General features: G+C 40.6%; 3 protein-coding genes across 3 annotated transcripts; 2 read left to right on the top strand and 1 right to left on the bottom strand.

Annotated features, from left to right (window-relative positions):
- The first annotated feature begins 2,785 nt into the window (after positions 1 to 2,785).
- On the top strand, positions 2,786 to 4,597 carry LOC115683325 (glutathione transferase GST 23-like). Its single transcript, XM_030607813.2, has 2 exons — positions 2,786 to 3,206; positions 4,109 to 4,597. The coding sequence occupies exons 1-2, from the start codon at positions 2,886 to 2,888 to the stop codon at positions 4,475 to 4,477; spliced, it is 690 nt and encodes a 229-aa protein (XP_030463673.1). The 5' UTR covers positions 2,786 to 2,885; the 3' UTR covers positions 4,478 to 4,597.
- A 3,817-nt stretch (positions 4,598 to 8,414) lies between these two features.
- On the top strand, positions 8,415 to 10,165 carry LOC115683323 (glutathione transferase GST 23-like). Its single transcript, XM_030607810.2, has 2 exons — positions 8,415 to 8,771; positions 9,669 to 10,165. The coding sequence occupies exons 1-2, from the start codon at positions 8,451 to 8,453 to the stop codon at positions 10,035 to 10,037; spliced, it is 690 nt and encodes a 229-aa protein (XP_030463670.1). The 5' UTR covers positions 8,415 to 8,450; the 3' UTR covers positions 10,038 to 10,165.
- A 1,886-nt stretch (positions 10,166 to 12,051) lies between these two features.
- On the bottom strand, positions 12,052 to 16,607 carry LOC115683321 (putative SWI/SNF-related matrix-associated actin-dependent regulator of chromatin subfamily A member 3-like 1). Its single transcript, XM_030607807.2, has 3 exons — positions 14,897 to 16,607; positions 14,117 to 14,408; positions 12,052 to 13,059 (listed from the first exon to the last, which is right to left on the bottom strand). Exons 1-3 carry the CDS (start codon positions 16,475 to 16,477, stop codon positions 12,254 to 12,256), a joined length of 2,679 nt encoding a protein of 892 aa, XP_030463667.2. The 5' UTR covers positions 16,478 to 16,607; the 3' UTR covers positions 12,052 to 12,253.
- Positions 16,608 to 20,218: the final 3,611 nt, after the last annotated feature.

The following is a 20,218-nucleotide window of genomic DNA, read 5'->3' as shown; positions in this document are numbered from 1 at the left end:
CCATATGCCACAGATTTTTATCATAACGAGCTAACAAGAAACAAATTATATCGTTCTATTTTCAACGTAAGATTAAAAAATATGGCGAAGGAAACAAGAATTTTGCTCGAGGTCTAATCCAACTAGATTAGGATTGCAACAAAGGAACAAAGAAATCAAAGAAGATGGGCATTTTACTTACAGAGAAAAGTTTGCCACCGCGTTTGGCGCATCATTTTCAAAGAGCTTTGGAGTTCCAAAGGCCATTAAACCAAAATTTTGGTATTTAGCAGCATAATTTCAAGGCCTTTGGTACAAAATTAAACTTTAAATACTCAAAGTTCAAGGCGACTCTCGCTCAGCTTCGGTCTTTCCGAATTTTTCGTAATGCTACTTAAGGGGTTTAATGAATTTTCCTTCTTCGAATCTTGCCCTCAATACATTGGTATCCCTGTTTTTTTCCCTGCTTGGACAAAGACAGAGTTGGGAAGTTTTGCAAAAGAGGCCCAGGGTCGCTGTCGCCGCCTTGCCTGGTGTCGCGCAACTTGGGCCGTGTGTGGGTCGCGCGACGACGACCACCGAGGGTCATGCGACAGTAGGGTCACGGAGGTGGCCGGGGGGGCGGGCGAAGACAAGGGCAAGTTGGTATGGTGGGGCTCGTGAGAGCTAAAGTTGCTTTCTAAAGTGCATTTTCTGATGATTACCAAATGATATTTGCATTAAGTGAAAGTCCTTGGAATCAAAATCTTTCGTCTATGCAAAGTCATTCTCCCAAGCCTCTCGCAAACACAAGTCATTAACTTTGACACCACGCAACAACGGCCATCAGTCAGTGTCAATGTCGCAAATTACGGGGTTCGATAGGGGTAGACTCGTCTTTCCAAGAGCGTCCATTCCAATTTGGGCCCGGCCATGGGCCCATGGCCCATACTATGAATCTTTTGCTTTTTCTTTGTTCGCTTTTTTTGTTGTATTCGTTCCTTTTTTTTTCAGCCAACATAAATTGGGTTTTGAGAATAGTTTGGGAACTTCGATAAATGTACTTGAAAAGGAACCAAAGAGAAAACAAAAGGATCTTCGAATGTGATCGGTTTATGGACTAATTATCTACTACAACTAAATTGCTCAATCCGTAGAACTAGCAATAAAAGTCAAATGCATACGGCCGACAAGATACATATACGCGTTGGTATTTCAAGTAAACTTTGTCGCAACAAGCGGGCTGATGAGGGCCCACTGCTCCTCTTAGTCGCTCAGTGCTCGACATGCTTTTTTACATCGAGAAGGCATACACGTTTCCAAATCAAAATGTTTTCGAGTAAAAACTAGCGTAAAATCAGTCTATCACGACTACGATGAGTTGAGATAAATTGCGCCTAAGTAAAAATATATCTATGTTGATCGCGTTGCATGGCAAAAAAGAACTACATTTGTAGCAATAATGTACCCTTTTTTTCTTGTTATAATATTCCAGATCCAATGAGAGGAATAATTGGAACTATTGTCTCGAACTTCTTCATGCTAAATGAATTCTAGCAATTTGACTTCGTACCACCGAAGAATTTAATCGTACGCTTGAATGATAAACCAAAAAATCAAGAAAATACTTGCATAATTGATTTATATCGATCCTTCCTGGTTGAAGGCATTGGTATATTATAATCCTCGGTCGCCTAAATGAAATAATCTGATCTTTTTCACTGAACTACATCCTCTGTCCCTTTCCCTTTTACTTGTCAATGGCTGCAACTTCCATGAACCTCTCTGTGACCCGCGATTATTCAAACTTGGCAGATACTATCAAACTAAAGTCGAAGATCATTTTCAAGAAACCATGCGTTCCCTTAGGAGCTAAGAAACCCCAAGTGCATCCTTCTTTTCGATCAAGGACCGCGGCGAAGACGAGAGACTCCGAGATTTTTTACTTGTGACCTCATGGTGTGGTGCATGATAAGTCTATTCTGCTTCTATGCTTAGTGAGATTCCTGTTGGTAGATTTATATGCAACTTGAATTCGATTAGATCCGTGGACCGATGCTTCATTGTGTGCATGTTTATTGTGGTCAGTACAAAGTAAAAAAAAGCTACTGAACAGGCTTATGGACATGTATATCAAGCAATGAAGTTTGGATCAACATATAGTTCAGCAGAAATGCGTGCACTTTGTCTCTGTCTCGTGATGAACCTATGTTGAACAACGAAGTCTAATTGTCTATGTTAAACAATCAAATCGGCAAAAGAACACTACAAGTGTCATAACTTGTGTACGGCGCTCACTTTGGTGCCATAAGTTTTTTTTGGATCACTTTAGTGCTAAAAATTTTGAAAAACGATCACTTAAGTGCTAAAATTTTTGAAAAACGATCACTTAAGTGCCAACTTCGGTGCCGTACACAATTTTTCGCCAGAAATCGGACATGGCATTTTTTTTATTAATTTCTGAAGCTGACGTGACTCGCCGGAGATTGGCACTTAAGTGATCGTTTTTCAAAAATTTTAGCACTTAAATGATCGTTTTTAAAATTTTTTAGCACTTAAGTGATCGTTTTTCAAAAATTTTAGCACTGAAGTGATCCAAAAAAAAACTTATGACACTTAAGTGATCGTTTTTCCTCCGACTTGACATCAAAGTGATCCGAAAAAAAGTTATGACACCAAAGTGATCTCCCTACACAAGTTATGGCACTTATAGTGTCCTTTTGCCCAATCAAATCTATTTTGTTTCTCCTTCTTGGCCTTGCCTTTCGCTGTTCCTCGTCAATGGCCGCCCCATTTTTCTGCTCCAAGATTCAAACTTGGCAGCATTAGCCTAAACATGGCGGTCGCTTTCAAGAACACACCTCATATTTGTCTATATACGAGAGATCCCTACTCGACTACACTGCTCAAAACAACAAAGCACGATCATGGCTAAGTTAAAGATCATAGTCTCTGCGACGAGCTTGTTCTGCACGAGAATCGAGTGGGCTCTAAAACTGAAGGGCCTGGAGTACGAGCTCACTGTTGAAGACTGGGACAAAGGGAAGAGCGAATTGCTTTTGAAGTCGAACCCGGCACACAAGAAGGTCCCGGTGCTTTTGGACGATGGGGTCGCGATTGCAGAGTCGAAAGTGGTTCTGGAGTACATCGATGAGAAGTGGAAGGGAGGTGATTTTTATCCGTTGTTGCCTCAAGACCCTTATGAGAGAGCTCAAGCTCGTTTCTGGGCGCAGTTTGCTGATGACAAGGTGACTCTTTTGACTTTTGCCCTCGGTTTTTGTTGTTTCGTCTGAGTCTGCGTCTGCTGTTTTGTCCACGGTATGAGAAGTATGAGTTATGATGGAGCAATTATTCTACTAGAAGCTTTTAGGGAAAATTCGAAGTATATTCTGCAATCTGATGCATTTTAGTTGTACTGACAGTTTTCTGTTGAATGATGTTCACTTCTTTGCCCCCGAAGTTGATTATTAAGAAGCTGAAAATGAATTGCCTTGCGGATGATTCGAGTCTAGTTCAAGCTTGTTGCTGAATTGGCTCGACTTTCTGTTAGATACTTCAATTGAATGTTCTCTAGAAAAGCACAAAAACCCTGCCAAAAGATTCTTCGAGTCAAGAAGTGCATGTTCTTTTTTTTAAGCAAGGTTCCAAGTGTCCTATGAGTTTATTCTGTGCATGCTTAACTTGTTTCCGGATCAAATGTTTTTCGAGTATGGATGAAGCTCTTTGGAATCGGGATTTCTTGCTTATATATGCTGGACAACGGAAGATGCTATCTTTCAAATCTTTCTCCATGAATAGGTTTTCTGATAAACCATGTCTGCAACTGAGAAAAATCCATTGAAAAGAACGAACCCTTAAATTCACTCGATGTAGAAGATCAACCATAGAGCCAGGTTTGCCAAGAGGATGCCTACCCATGTACCAAAAGAGTTAATATTACTAAATCCTGTTAACAGTTGTAGATCTTCTAGTCTGTCTTATAGGTCAAATTTTCTTCTGGCACCCAAATATATAATTAACATCCTTCAGAAACACAGGACTTTGTTTCATGCATGTTTGTGGCTACAGCAGAATTAATTTTTATCGAGTCAAATAGTTCTTCTTAATGACAAGCTTGCTTGTTCTTTTTTTCCCATGTCATTGAGAACAGTGTGCCTTCGGCACTTGGGGAGCCTGCCGTGCGGAAGATGCCCTGGAAAAGGAGAAAGTGGTGCAGATTGCATTAGAGTCTTTTGCTTGTCTCGAGAAGCAGATCGAAGGGAAGAAGTTCTTCGCGGGAGACAAGATAGGTTATTTGGATCTTGTGGCCGGCTGGATCCCGCATTGGCTTGGCGTCATGGAAGAAACTGGAGGCATTAAGGTACTTGATGCTGAGAGGTTCCCATCCCTTCATGAATGGGCACAAAACTTCATCGAAATTCCGCTGATTAAGGAATGTGTTCCACCTAGAGATTTTCTGGTTAACTATACGACTGCTCGCCTGAGCTACGTGCGTTCCTTAGCACCAAACAAGCCATAGAACACACCCTTCACTTTCCCTCCAAGTGTTGCTCTGTTTTTCTCCCCTGTTTTCCTCTCTTATGCTTGTAACCTTCTGATATGGCGCAATAATATATTTATAATCAGCTTTCTCTTGGGAGATTATAAGTGAATTCGATATTACACCTGGTATCACCGTTCCTTGTGTAAGCTTTAAGTGTTGAATGGGTAAATTAAAAGGTAGGTAACGACACCTAACTCTGAATCGTAAATTCATTAAAGCAGCTATACCTTGGTCGGGCATCCTTTCAGCAAGAACTTAATTTAGTGGCTCGAAACAAGGTACTCAAGTAGATACATACATTTTCACAGGATTGCCCGGACACCCTATGAAGTTAGATGCATATGATGTATGTACTGTCTCTACATGCCAAAGCTCGACAACCTTCAGTGCCGAGTCTGCTTAACAGACAAAACCAACTTCTTCACAGCCTCCCCTTGCTTCTGCCAATCTAGCGTTGAAGCCATGGCTTTGACTTGGTTTTGTGAGATTGGTAAGTTCTTTTTGTGCAGATGTATCACTATCAAAAGTGCAGGTGTGACGCAAAGGTTAAATAAGTACTCGAACGAAAAAAGATTGAAGCAGATCTCGTGTGGTGTCATTGAATTCGCTATGACTTACAGATTGTCGATGTGATGAAATAGAATATGTTGCTCCAAAGTTCAAACCCAGATGCTTTAAACTTGCAGCATATGAAGTACTTGAATTGAGGGTTTTGATCATGTCAAAGTGCAATGGAGAGATACTTAGATATTCGGACTAAATATTTACTCTAGACAACTATTTGCTGCTCATTAAGTTACTCAATGCACTTGTCATCTTTTTTTTTTTATTCTCCTTGTCAAGCCAACTTGCCATCCTTTCATTACAATCCCTCGAGATTAATATCCGCTAAAATTGTACTATGTTCTTGGAGTTTTCATCTTTAAGATTATCCAACCTTTATCTCACAATAATGAATAGACCAATCATCGAATCAATATGAACTCTGTTGACTATGGGGTAGAAAGTTCACCTGCCTAAATCAATCTACTTGTAAAATTCAATAACTAGCAGTCCGTTGGAGCAACACGAACATGATGCAGCCTTTCACAGACCCAAAAATGGATGACTCTTCATGCTTTTTGAGCCAGTGTGTAAAAAAAGATCATCTAATATCTCGATCCCCAATTGCTCCTTCAAGAGTCCCTCATTAATGGCTCTCCAATGAGAAGTTAACTCTTTGGCTCTTGCAGGATTTCCTTCCGTGGTGTTTATAGGCAGCTCCACAGTTTTCTCTGTGCAAAAGCAACCATTCCTCTCCTCTTCATCCTATTACTTCTTCAGGAAATGCAAAATACACCGGCATGTTATAGCCATCCACTCTTCTTCACTTATTGTTCCCTTCGAAGAACCAGGAAACGGAAAAGGCAAGTCAGTTTCGTGAAGTTATGGTTCCAGGTCAAGATGAATAAACTATTCTGAAAAGAAAGATTTTCACTTATCCACAAAAAAATGGAACTATTCTGAAGCCGACAAATGAGGTACGTTCATGTATAACGACCCAGTTTTCAAGGCAAAATGTTGCTAGGAATTCTCCAAGTAGACCGGGTGAACCTTGAAGCTTCTAAGGACCTTTCCGAGTGTCTATACTCTCAATTCTAATGTGAGAGCTAAACCATCTTCCATTGGAAGAGCTCATTTAACTTGAGTCCGTTTTGTCAAATCAACCAACATAGTTTTGGGTGAGGAAAGGTCTCGTACACAGACTTGAACTAGATTCTAGCATTGTCTTATAGCTCTACCAATTTGCACGGATGAAACTAAAACCGCCACCTAAATTAGAAGATTTTGCACGGATGAAACTAAAATCGCAATCTAAGTTTAAAGATTGAATAGCGTTTACCTGCTTGACGAGGTCCATGAGGCAAGAACCCAGCAAATCCATGGACTTGGTGGCGACATTTCCCCTAATCTGCTTCCATGGAATGGAATGAACGACTGAATAATCAAATAAAAAAAAATTGACGATGTGGTTTAATTAGTCCCCAAGTGAATATTCAATAATGGAGATTTTTCTTGTTTTAATTAAAATAAATAAGATAATAAGTTATATGTCGCGGATTTTATCAAAACGATCTAATAAGAAACAGATTATTTCGTTCTATTTTGGATGTAAGATTAAAAAATATGGGCATTAAGTGAAAGTCCTTGGAGTCAAAATCTTTTGTCAATGCAAAGTCATTCTCTCTAACCTCTCGCAAACCCTAGTCAGTAACTTTGACACTACGCAACGGCTTTGAGTCAGTGTCAATACTGCAAATTACGGGGTTCGATAGGGGTAGACTCGTCTTTTCATGAGCGTCCATTTCCATTTGGGCCTGGCCATGGCCATAGATACGATGACTTGCAACTCTCAGGCCCATACTATGAATCTTTTGTTTTTTGTTGTATTTCATTCCTCTCTTTTTTCAGCCAAAATAAATCGGGTTTTGAGAATAGTTTGGGAACTTTGATATATGTACTTGAAAAGGAATCAATGAGAAAACAAAAGGATCTTCGAATGCGATCCGATTTATGTACTAATTATTTACTACAACTAAATTATTCAATTTGCAGAACTAGCAATAAAAATCAAATGCATACGGCCGAAAAGATATCTATATACGCGTTCGCATTTCGTGTAAACATTGCCGCGGCAAGCGAGTTGACAAGGGCCCACCGCTCCTCTTAGTCACTAAGTGCTCGACGTGATTTTTTTGTATGAAATGCATACATTGAGAAAACATACCTGTTTCCGGATCAAAATGTTTTTCGAGTAAAAACTAGCATAAAATCAATCCATCACGATATGATGCGTTGAGATAAATATCGCCTAAGTAAAAATATACTTATGTTGATCACATTCATGGCAAAAAAGAAATTTTTCTTTTTGGCTAAAAGCATGGCAAAAAAGAATTACATTTGTAGCAATAATATACCTTTTTTTCTTGTTATCATATTCGTGATCCAATCGGAGGAATAATTGGAACCAATGTCTCGAACTTCTTCGTAGCATCATTTATTATAAATGAATTCTAACATTTTGACTTCGTACCGCTGAAGAATTTAGTCGTACGCTCGAATGATAGCCCAAAAAGTCAAGAGAATAGTTGCCTAATTGATTTGTATCGATCCTTCCTAGTTGAAAGCGTTGGTTTATTATAATCTTCGGTCGCCTAAATGAAATAATCTTATCTTTTTCACTGGACTACATCCTCTGTCCCTTTCCCTTTTACTTGTCAATGGCTGCAACTTCCATGAACCTCTCTATGACCTGCGATTATTCAAACTTGGCAGATATGGAACTAAAGTCAGAAGATCATTTTTAAGAAACCATGCGTTCCCTTAGGAGCTAAGAAACCCTAAGTGCATCCTTCTTACCGATCAAGGACTGCGGCGGCGAGGCCGAGAGACTCCGAGATTTTTTACTTGTGACCTCATGATATGGTGCATGATAAGTCTATTCTGCTTCTATGCTTAGTGAGATTCCCGTTGGTAGATTTATATGCAACTTGAATTCGATTCGATCCGTGGACCGATGCTTCATTGCGTGTGCAAGTTTGTAGTGGTCAGTACAAAGTAAAAACAGCTACTGAACAGGCTTATAGACGTGTATATCAAGCAATGTAGTTTGGATCTACATATAGTTCAGCAGAGATGCGTGCACTTTGTCGTTGTCTCATGATGAACTTATGTTGAACAACGAAGTCTAATTGTGTATATTAGACTATCAAATCTATTTTGTTTCTCCTTCTTGGCCTTGCCTTTCACTGTTTCTCGTCAATGGCCGCGCCATTTATCTGCTCCAAGATTCAAACTTGGCAGCATTAGACTAAACATGGCCGTCGTTTTCAAGAACACATCTCATATTTATTTATATACGAGACGTATCCTAACTCGATTACACTGCTCAAAACAACAAAGCACTATCATGGCTAAGTTAAAGATCATAGTCTCTGCGACGAGCTTGTTCTGCACGAGAATCGAGTGGGCTCTGAAACTGAAGGGCCTCGAGTACGAGCTCACAGTTGAAGACTGGGACAAGGGGAAGAGCGAATTGCTTTTGAAGTCGAACCCGGCGCACAAGAAGGTCCCGGTGCTTTTGGATGATGGGGTCGCGATTGCAGAGTCGAAAGTGATTCTCGAGTACATCGATGAGAAGTGGAAGGGGGGTGATCTTTATCCCTTGTTGCCTCAAGACCCTTATGAGAGAGCTCAAGCTCGTTTCTGGGCTCAGTTTGCTGATGACAAGGTGACTCTTCTGACTTTTTCCCCGGTTTTTTTTTTCCGTCTGCGTCTGTTGTTTTGTTCACGTTATGAGGAGTATGAGTTATGATGGAGCAAATATTCTACTAGATGCTTTTAGGGAAAATTCGAAGTATATTCTGCAATCTGATGCATTTTATTTGTACAGACAGTTTTCTGTTGAATGATGTTCACTTCTTTGCCCCCCAAGTTGATTATTAAGCTGAAAATGAATTGCCGTGCCGATAATTCGAGTCTAGTTCAAGCTTGTTGCTGAATTGGCTCGACTTTCTGTTAGATACTTCAATTGAATGTTCACTAGAAAAGCACATAAACCATGCGAAACGATTCTTCGAGTCAAGAAGTGCATGTTCTTCTGTTTAAGCAAGGTTCCATGTGTCCTGTGAGTTTATTCTGCACATGCTCATCTTGAGTTTATTATGTGCATGCTTAACTTGTTTCTGGATCAAAATGTTTTTCAAGCATGGATGAAGCTCTTTGGAATCGGGATTTCTTGCTTATATATGCTGGACTACGGAAAATGCTATCTTGCAAATTTTTCTCCATGAAAAGGTTTTCTGATAAAACCATGTCTGCAACTGAGAAAATTCCATTGAAAAGAACGAACCCTTAAATTCAATCGATGTAGAAGATCAGCCATAGAGCCAGGTTTGCCAAGGGGATGCCTACCCATGTACCAACAGAGTTAATGTTACTAAATCCTCTTTTAACAGTTGTAGATCTTCTTGTTTGTCTTATAGGTCTGATTTTCTTCTGGCACCCAAATATATAATTCACATCCTTCAGAAACACAGGACTTTATTTCAAAAGTTTCCATCGAGTCAAATAGTTCTTCTTGATGACAAGCTTGCTTGTTCTTTTTTTCCCATGTCACTGTGAACAGTGTGTTTTTGGCACTTGGGGAGCCTGTTGTGCCGTAGATGCCCTGGAAAAGGAGAAAGCAGTGGAGAATGCATTAGAGTCTTTTGCTTATCTTGAGAAGCAGATCGAAGGGAAGAAGTTCTTCGCGGGAGACAAGATAGGCTATTTGGATCTTGTGGCCGGTTGGATCCCGCATTGGCTTGGCGTCATGGAAGAAACTGGAGGCATTAAGATACTTGATGCTGAGAGGTTCCCGTCCCTTCATGAATGGGCACAAAACTTCATCAAAATTCCACTGATTAAGGAATGTGTTCCACCTAGAGATTTTCTGGTTAACTATTCGATTGCTCTCCTGAGCTACCTGCGTTCCTCGGCACTGAACAAGCCATAGAACACACCCTTCATTTTCCCTCCAAGTGTTGCTCTTTTTTTCTCCGCTGTTTTCCTCTCTTATACTTGTAACCTTCTGATATGGCGCAATAATATATTTATAATCAGCTTTCTCTTGGGAGATTAAAAGTGAATTCGATATTACACCTGGGATCACCGCTCCTTGTGTAAGCTTCTAGTGTTGAATGGGTAAATTAAAAGGGATAGACCTCTAGGCAATGACACCTAACTCTGGATCATAAGTTCATTAAAGGAGCTATACCTCGGTCGGGCAATCTTTCAGCAAGAATTTAATTCAGTGGCTCTGGGAAACAAGGTACTCAAGTAGATACATACATTTTCACAGGATTTCCAGGACACCCTATGCAGTTAGATACATATGATATATGTGCAGTCTCTACATGCCAAAGCTTGACAACCTTCAGTGCCGAGTCTGCTAAATAAAGAAAACCAACATCTTCACTGCCTCCCCTTGCCTCTGCCAGTCTAACATTGAAGCCATGGCTTTGACTTGGTTTTGTGAGATTGGTAAGTTCTTTTTGTGCAGATGGATCACTAGTGCAGGTGTGACGCAATCGTTGAATAAGTACCCGAACGAAAAAAGATTGAAGCAGATCTCGTGTGGTGTCATTGAATTCGCTAAGGGTTACAGATTGTCGATGTGATGAAATAAAATATGTAGCTCCAAAGTTCAAACCCAGATGCTTTAAACTTGCAGCATATAAAGCGCTTGAATTGAGGGTTTTGATCATGTCAAAGTGCAATGGAGAGATACTTAGATATTCGGACTAAATATTTACTCTAGACAACTATTTGCCGCTCATTAAGTTACTTAATGCACTTGTCATCTTTTTTTTTTATTCTCCTTGTCAAGCCAACTTGCCATCCTTTCATTACAATCCCTCGAGATTAATATCCGCTAAAATTGTACTACATTCTTGGAGTTTTCATCTTAAAGATTATCCAACCTTTATCTCACAATAATGGATAGACCAATCATCCAATCAATATGAACTCTGTTGACTATGGGGTAGAAAGTTCACCTGCCTAAATCAATCTACTTGTAAAATTCAATAACTGGCAGTCCGTTGGAGCAACACGAACTTGATGCAGCCTTTCACAGACCCAAAAATGGATGACTCTTCATGCTTTTGAGTCGGTGAGTAAAAAAAGATCATCTAATATCTCGTTCCCCAATTGCTCCTTCAAGAGTCCCTCATTAATGGCTCTCCAATGAGAAGTTAACTCTTTGGCTCTTGCAGGATTTCCTTCCGTGGTGTTTATAGGCAGCTCCACAGTTTTCTCTGTGCAAAAGCAACCATTCCTCTCCTCTTCATCCTATTACTTCTTCAGGAAATGCAAAATACACCGGCATGTTAAAGCCATCCACTCTTCTTCACTTATTGTTCCCTTCAAAGAACCAGGAAACGGAAAAGGCAAGTCGGTTTCGTGAAGTTATGGTTCTCAGGTCAGATGAATAAACTATTCTGAAAAGAAAGATTTTCACTTATCCACAAAAAACTGGAACTATTCTGAAGCCGACAAATGGGGTATGTTCATGTATAACGATCCAGTTTTCAAGGCAAAATGTTGCTAGGAATTCTCCAAGTTGACCGGGGGAACCTTGAAGCTTCTAAGGACCTTTCCTAGTGTCTACACTCTCAATTCTAATGTGAGAGCTAAACCATTTTCCATTGGAAGAGCTCATTTAACTTGAGTCTGTTTTGTCAAATCAAGCAACATAGTTTTGGGAGAGGAAAGGTCTCATACGCAGACTTGAACTAGATTCTAGCATTGTATTATAGCTCTACCAATTTTGCATGGATGAAACTAAAATCGCAATCTAAATTTAAAGATTGAATATCGTTTACCTGCTTGACGAGGTCCATGAGGCAAGAACCCAGCAAATCCATGGACTTGGTGGCAACATTTTCAACAAGACCAGTTGCATCCGGGCACCCCAGAATGATAAGTGCCATTAGTCCTCCAAAAATAACGTCAAGTGCTCAAGGACGTAAAAAGCAGTTCATGTTTTTGGCAAACTGAGCTTAAGTACATATCTCCAGGCGAGTTCTTACACAAAAATTTTCAGGACAGACTAAGCTGGTTACAGCATTCTGCCTGAAATTCGCCTGATCAACATTGAAAACAGCCAAAAGTAGGCAAACAAAAATTTACTTGTGAAAAAACTTTATGCACAACTACTTCTCCATGTGTTCACAAGGACATCAGCGAGCGGAGATCATTCAACCCAATCTCCTTCCTATCTTTCGAAGCCCTCTTCCCGAAAGCTTCCCTTGCCAATTTCTTCTTCCTCTCCTGCAACTCCAATATCCTCTCTTCAATACTGTTACGTGCTATCAACCTCACGATCTTCACATCCTCCTTCTGCCCTATCCTGTGAACACGATCCATGGCTTGTTCCTCGACCGCAGGGTTCCACCACGGTTCTAGCAGATAAACTGTTGATGCAGCCGTCAGATTTATACCGGTGCCAGAAGCCCTGAGGCTGGCGAGCAACACGGTGGGTGTACTTTGCTCGTGTGCTCCAAACTCCTCAATCACTTGTGTCCTCCTTTTTGCATTCATAGAACCGTCCAGGCGCAAGATCTTGAAACCGGCTGATCTAAGTGGCTCTTCCAAAAGTAATAGCATTCTTCTAAATTGAGAATACACGACCGATTTTGAAGTTGAATTTCGGTCCTTTGCTGCAAGGAGGAGCTTCAAAAGAGCAGAAACTTTGGCAGAGGAAATGGATTCGGAACAATTTTCCACTTTGCCATCTTCAGATGATTCCGGTGGAGCAGAGAACAGGTCAGACTCGGTCAAAGGATGGCGACAAAGGGGACAGTTCCTTTTCGAGTTCTGTAGAGTCTTGAGAATGCAGGCTCGGCAATAGATGTGAGCACAACAAGTAATTATGAGATCAGTAGATGGAGAAATGCATATCGGGCAATCAAAATCTTCACCATCTTGTAGCACTGCAACCAACTTCTTCAGCAACTCCGGGTTATTAGATACATCTGCCACATTTGAGATTTGGGTTATTAGATATATTTGCCACATTTGAGACCGCAGTTATCTATATTGTACATTGCACATGTAAGAAAAGCACAAAGGACCTCCACAACCGTAGTTGGTCTCCCAAGGGCAGATAATAGAATTGCAATCTTAATATATGACACCATCTAGGCTCTGGTAACTTAAAAATAGAAAATTCAATTGCATAATTAACCAAAAGTAAAAATTAAGGATATCAATGATTAACCAAAGTTTAAGTTCTATAGAGTCTTAAAAGTGTGTTCTTCAAACTCAACGTAACAAAACACTTCTTCATATCCTACTCATAACTCCCAATTCAAATTTAGATAGCTGAGTAGCAGCCAGATTGCAGATAACATGTACCACATTGAGATTCCATAATATTATAAAAAACCCCAACATGAAAGGAGAATTAATTTTATCATGCGATGCTGCCGTGGGTTGACTGGCATGTACCAAATATCCAATTAATACTGTTGAAGTAAACTGACTTCATATTTGAACAGACCAGAGTTTTAGATCCAGGCTGACTCCCTTACAAGCAAGCTATACACAGATCAGAAGAGTAAAACATGTCCAACTCTTATCCTTGCCATCTAAGAGTCTTACTCAAAATTTAATTACTAACAAAAATAGCCATTGCCCTAATTAATGTCCCAAAATAGGCAAAACTTCCTATGAGTGTAAATCATGAAAACATCCAAATACACATGCTGATTCATAAACGGATTGTTAAGCGAACTAGAGGAAGCATTATGACAGCAACTCTTTCTTTTTTCCCAATTTTGGCTAAGTTGGAAACTAGGGGAAATTCAAGAATCAGAAATGTTTAAACTACTGCAACCTAGTTTTGCGTGACAAAGTTTTACAAAGGTAAAACCACAAAAAACAACTGTGACAACAATTAAACAACACTAGCTCAACCACGAAAACTACCTCAAACGATCTTTGCAAACTAGTCTTCTCGACGGTGAAATAATATACCAAGTCAAGTATAAAGTGACACATAGTATCAGGCTATTAGGACTTTGCCAATACCTTCAATATTGTTAGATGGGAGAAGTGACTTCAGATCTGGAGGGCACAGGGCCATGCTAATGCATATCTGTCTAAGTCTTAGAATTATACCAAGCACAGTAGTGTAATTACGCATCAGACTACCAGCATCGATACATTCCTGGACAGCACTCTTGGCCTCTCTTTCCATCTGGTCATACAGTTCACGTTCTTCATGAGAAAGTTCGACATAACAAGTCTCTATTGTTTTTTGGGGTAATCCAATCAAACCCTTGTCCTTTGTCCTTCGTAGAGAAATGGTGGCCATCAGAACCTGAAATTGAGCAAAGTACATTATAATTCCACATAAAGACCATGTCTCACCCAAGAACAGAAACTAACAGTCACAACTATTAGGCACATGAGAATAAAAGCTGTATACAAACCAACAAGGCGATTTCAACATCAAAGACATTTATCCTGATTTTATAAGTCATAGTGATTGTTATAATGCTCAAACTAGTCAGCAAATCACATGGAAGAAGGAGAAACGATACACTTCTCTCTGTCCCTCACATTTAAATAACTGCGGTAGCTCATGTATTAATAATCTCAAGCAGCATTTTAAGATTTCTTAAGTAAGATAAGATAAAAATTAAGCTGCACAGATGACTCGTTACTGAAACAAACACTATGCCTAGAAAATTCCATTTTTAACATAATCTCCAATATGGACATGCTGCAATATAAATCCTCAAAACTGGACATATACCTTTCTCTTCAATGCATAAATTGTTAGATAACATCGACACCAAAAATTACCTGCAGACGGGAAAGCCCTGTTTGATTTCCTTGGCTGAGTGGACGCTGGATCAAGCTTTGCCAGTAGCTCTTTATAGAAAAAGGCTCAAACCGCAAAAATGCCATCAAAGAGAACAGGTCAAAGGAACCATTCTGAATAGGCGTTCCAGTTACCGCCCACCTCCTCTTAGCCTTCAAGTTAGTGACTGCTTGGCTCTGTTGGGCATTCACATTCTTAATCAGATGAGCCTCATCCAAAATGACTCTCCACCACTCTATCTTTTTCACAGGAGATTCTTCCCAAGGTTCCTCAGTAGCCAATATGGTATATGTCGTCAGCACAATATCATATTTCCTAAGCTCCTCGGCATCTCTCGTCCTGTCTCCATAATACATATACACTTTCATCTTCCCAGGTATAGTATGCTCGCTTAGCTGCGTAATCCAAGTGGAAAACACAGATGGAGGGCACACAACTAATGTCGATTTGGTACTCAGTACATCAGGCGTATAATCATCTAGACTCGAAGATGTTGCCTTCCAATTGCTAGTCGAACCAATGTTTCGAGTTTTACGCTTCTTTTGAGACTGAGAAACCCCTTTACTCGTTCTACCCCTCTTACCCTTTCTCTTAGCCGAATCAGATGGAACCTCATCATCCCCACATTGTTCACCACCACTGTTTACACCAACACTACCGTGCCCAAATCTGGATGCTATAGAACTACCAAATTTATCAAAAGCAATCAAAGAAAGCAAAGTCAGAGTCTTACCCAACCCCATATCATCCGCGAAAATACCGCCTCGCAGAGGCTCCGGCCGCTTATCTGTGTGATAGTTCGTCAACACGTTAACATACTCGCCATCTCTCTCCTCCCAAAAAGGCGGCAATTCCCCGGAATTCTCCCTAAGAACCAACCAACCCAAACCCTCCTTCTGATGTTCAAACAGCACAGACTTAATCACCTCTCTCGGCGGCTCCATGGCCTCCATCTTCGCCTTCTTCCCGACATTCTCGTCGACCAGCTTAAAAATCTCATCCACACTCCTCGCCTCCTTCCCACCCTTCTTCTTCTCCTTCACCACGACCGCCTCCGACAAGGCAAACGAAGCACCCGCGTCCGAAATGAGCACCAACCCACCTCGCGAAATAGCCGACTTCACGAGGTCGAAGGCCTCCACCCTCGCAAATATGTGAACTTGGCAGGCGATCCTGAACTTGCTCCCGCCGCTACGAGTGTTGGGCACAATGCCCTCGACAGAGATCAACCGGGAGTCGATCAAAGGGGCCAACACCGCCGCCACGTCGCGCTCGACGTGGCCGACCTGGACGGTCCGGGTGTTGAGCACCTTGATGGCGTTCTCGTCGTAGGGATTCAAGGGTTCGCGGACGAGGCCCACCATCTCGCGGCCGCTGATGGTGCCGGAATAGTGGCGGATCCCGACTATGTTGGCGATGATGAAGCCGACGAGGTAAGTATCGGAGGTGGACGCTTGAGAGGAGGAGGAAGAAGAAGACTGAGAGCCTTGAGATGGGTCGTCGTCTGGTTCACAGAACTGCCAGTAAAGGGTCTGGAGGAGGTTGCAGACGAGGTCCCCCATGGCTAGAGAAGAGAGCAGAGACGGAGAGGGAGAGGCGGTGAAGAAAGGTTTCTCCTTCCTTTGAAACTAAAGGTCTCTCTTTTGAAATTTAAGGTTTCACAGAGAGAGAGAGAGAGTGTCGGTTGATGATTGGACGACCGGTTTGCACCGCCGTTTCACTTCGTCTGAGATGTTGTTTGAAATGCGAAGGGAACGGGACGGGCGGAGCTTGGGCAAACGGGAGATTTTTCTTCTCTGTTTTTTTTTTTTTGGGGGGGATAAATAATATAGTGAGAGAGGGAGATCGACACGAGCCCGCCTCGGTAACCCTATCAAAATACTAGCAGTTAGGAAGTCTCGTGATGTATGTCGTAGTTAGACAATCATAACATGAACCGTTCACTCACGACATAAATCAAGCTCGCGACCTCGTGAAAAACAAATGACCTCGTTATTACCATTTCGATCGTCTTATTGATCATACAAGTAAAGATCTAAACGTATTATGTACATCTAACGTATCGAATTAAGCTAACTCTTGTAAAAATTTAAAAATTGAAAATAAATCAGTGATTGGATAAATGCATCGCGTGTGGACAACATGATCATTTTAGCGCATCGGATGGTCCATCATTTTGATCACGCGACCAATACATGAAGTGTTTTCTCGTTTCTATGAGCAATGTCATTAGATCTTTATTAAGGTTTGAAGTGAAACCGTATGGATTTGCTATGTAGAACATTGGGTTTGAGCTATAATTTGCAAGTAAATATCAACATCTTTCCACGGATAGATAAAATCTATAAATAAAAGGGTTATTACCACGAAAAACTGCAAACTGATACACATGGGACAAATTTACCCAAACTAGTTTTTTTATCACTAAAAACCCCAAACTGGTACATCTGTGACAAATTTACTCTCCATTAGTTTCCGTTAAATTTTAGTGTCAAATTGCTTAATTAAATGACACATGGCAGTTAACGAATGTACCAATTTAGTGTTTTACCCATCGTTTGTCCCAGGTATACTAGTTTATAATTTTTTTTTGTTTTAATTTAATTCAATGGAGGGTAAATTTTTCACAAATGTACTAGTTTGAGGTTTTTGGCGGTCAAAAAATTTATTTGGGGTAAATTTATTAGAGATATATCAGTTTGAGATTTTTCGTGATATTAACCCTAAATAAAATTGCTGGTTTGTTCAAGTGTCAACGAAAATCACTGTATAAGAAAGTTGCAGTGTTTGTTTGTCCATATTTGGTGATCGGTGGTGATGAAGATGGCATCAGATAAGAAGTCTCGCAAATACTTTATAATAGTTCTCTCTTTTCTAGTAGGCGGCTGGATACAAGAGAAACTTAGACATGGAATGTTCTACTATACTTCCAAATCTCATTTTTCAAAGCTTATTACAATTTATGATGGTTTTTCGCTGTCCTTTCAGTGATAAATGACATGTTGTGTTCGCAGGGATGGAAGGAACATAATGAGAGGAATGGAATATGAGATTGAGTGGGATGAAACAAGAATTACATTCACTTTGCTCGACTGAAGGAAGAATTACAATTATACGGGTGCATATTGTTCACTGCCATCAGAATTTCATCTGCAGTTGGAAAGCATTGGTTGTGTGGGATCAAGTTTTCGGAGAAGGCATCAGATTTTTTATCGACTCTGAGTCTGATATCGGTCTGTGGAATCAGAATTGGAGTAATCAGAATTGGAGGGGTCCTGATGTGCTTCGCAGCCTCATTGAAGGCCCTCTTGCTAGGGAAGAGGAGGAGTTATGTATGAGTCAAGGATTGAATCACGGGGAGTGGGGGCTGGGACTTTACAAGAATTTCCTTTAATATTCCTGATTACCTGAAGAAAATTAGTACTTGTTCCTTTTTGCATCAGGGAAAATCAAGGACATTAGGTTTGTTGGAACTTTTCGAAAATGGTTCCTTTTGTTTGAATTCTATGCATGGAATTGCAGCAGGCAGGTGGGTGTGGAAGGCTGATACTGCCATTAGAATTAAGCAATTTATGTAGTTTGCTATCAATAATAGCATTGCTGCTAAATCAATTCTGGCTCATAGAGGTATGAATGTAGACATGGTTTGCTCTCAATTTAACAGCGAAGAGAAAGATCCTGAACATATTCTGAGAATTTGTGTGGTTGCCAAAAGAATCTGGAATGAACTTGGTGTCCAACAGGCATGTGTTGCTCAATTGTGCTGCCTGTCAGAGATTGGATTAAATCAAATGTCCGACCGAAGCAATTGCATGAAAATCCTGCTGTCCAGTGGCATATTTTATTCCTTATGGGACTGTGGTCTCTATGGATTGCTAGAAACAACAGTGCTTTTGGTAATGACAGATCATCAGCGAAACCTGTCATGATATGTCTGTCAAAAACGGCTGAATATTTTTCTGTCAATGGTAGTAGAATTAAGCAGAAAACGCAATACTACAGTGCATTTTAGGTTGCTTCCGCCGCAGGTTGACTGGTGGAAATAAATCATCGATGATGCGGTGGGTGAAGCCCTCGGATGTGCTGGAGGAGGAGGCCTGATCTGAGATAATCATGGCCATCAGAAAATAGGGTTTGCGTGTCATTTTGGTACCCAAAACCCAGCTGAGGTTGAGTGTAGGGCACTAAAAGATGGCATTCAACTTGCTCTGGCGTCAAATGTGCAAAAGCCTGAGATTCAGATTGATGATGCGGATCTTGTCAAAGCTTTTCAAACCGAGTAATGAATAATCCTTTACAAAAACAAGATTTTGATGTTTGCAGGCAATTTTTGGGACAGCTGCAGCAGTTTCAGATCACACACATATTGCGCGAGGCCAACAGATGCGCTGATGCACATGCTGCAATTAGGAAGCTACAGAAAGAAAAGTCTGAGAGTACTTATAAACATTCCTGATGATGTTGTTAGGAAGCTTTTTGAAGGAGATTGGATTCCTAGAACTCTACCTGTTGCTACTTTGCTTTCCTAGCCTTTTTTGAGCTCCTATGTTTATGTTTTTTACTGCCTTGCAACCAATTTATGCTTTTTTGAACTCCTACTTTTATGCTTTGTTGAACACATATGTTTAAATCCCCCATGCAGAGCCAAATTACTGATGACTGGGGAGGATGGAAATATATGTAGTGAGTATATATTTCCTAAGTTAGTTAAAACTAGTATAACTATTATGTCATCTCATTGGCTATTTTCTCTTGTAAATTCTGTAGCAGAGTGCACAGAAACTGAAAGGTTTGAACCTCACAAGATGCTACCGGCTGACCATAACTACTGATTTCTCCGGGTGTCTATCACTAGAGAGATTGATTCTTCAAGGCTGTCAGCAACAGGCTGAAAATCGAACCATCAATTGCTCGATGGAAGAGCCTAGTTTTCTTAGACTTGTGATTTTGTCATCTGCTCTACTACTTGCCAGAAGAACTGGTTGGCTTGCACGCTTTGATCTATGTCCAGCACAGAGTCAACTGCCTGATCTATGTCCAAGAAGGTTTATGGCAGACCGCCATCTCATGCCTACTACAATCTTCAGAAATGGATTACAATGAAACAGTCATTCCAGAAGAACACAAACAGAGCAATGAAGGCCATAAAGTAGCGACGACTCCTGCAGTTTATATTACTGGAGGCAAGTGCCGAAGAACTGATGTGCCTAAAGTCATTGCATTTCACGTTTCTTTCCTTTCAGACAAAAAAACAACCTAATCAACATTCAGTGTTTATATCAATCTGGAAGAATTGCAACAGG

The sequence above is a fragment of the Syzygium oleosum genome, unplaced genomic scaffold (genome assembly GCF_021117445.2).
Source record: "Syzygium oleosum isolate NSW1041296 unplaced genomic scaffold, Sole_v2.1 Sole_v2.10, whole genome shotgun sequence".
In the NCBI taxonomy this organism is placed as follows: domain Eukaryota; kingdom Viridiplantae; phylum Streptophyta; class Magnoliopsida; order Myrtales; family Myrtaceae; genus Syzygium; species Syzygium oleosum.
Note: the sequence above shows the minus strand (reverse complement) of the source record. Positions and strands in the feature narration are given on the sequence as shown.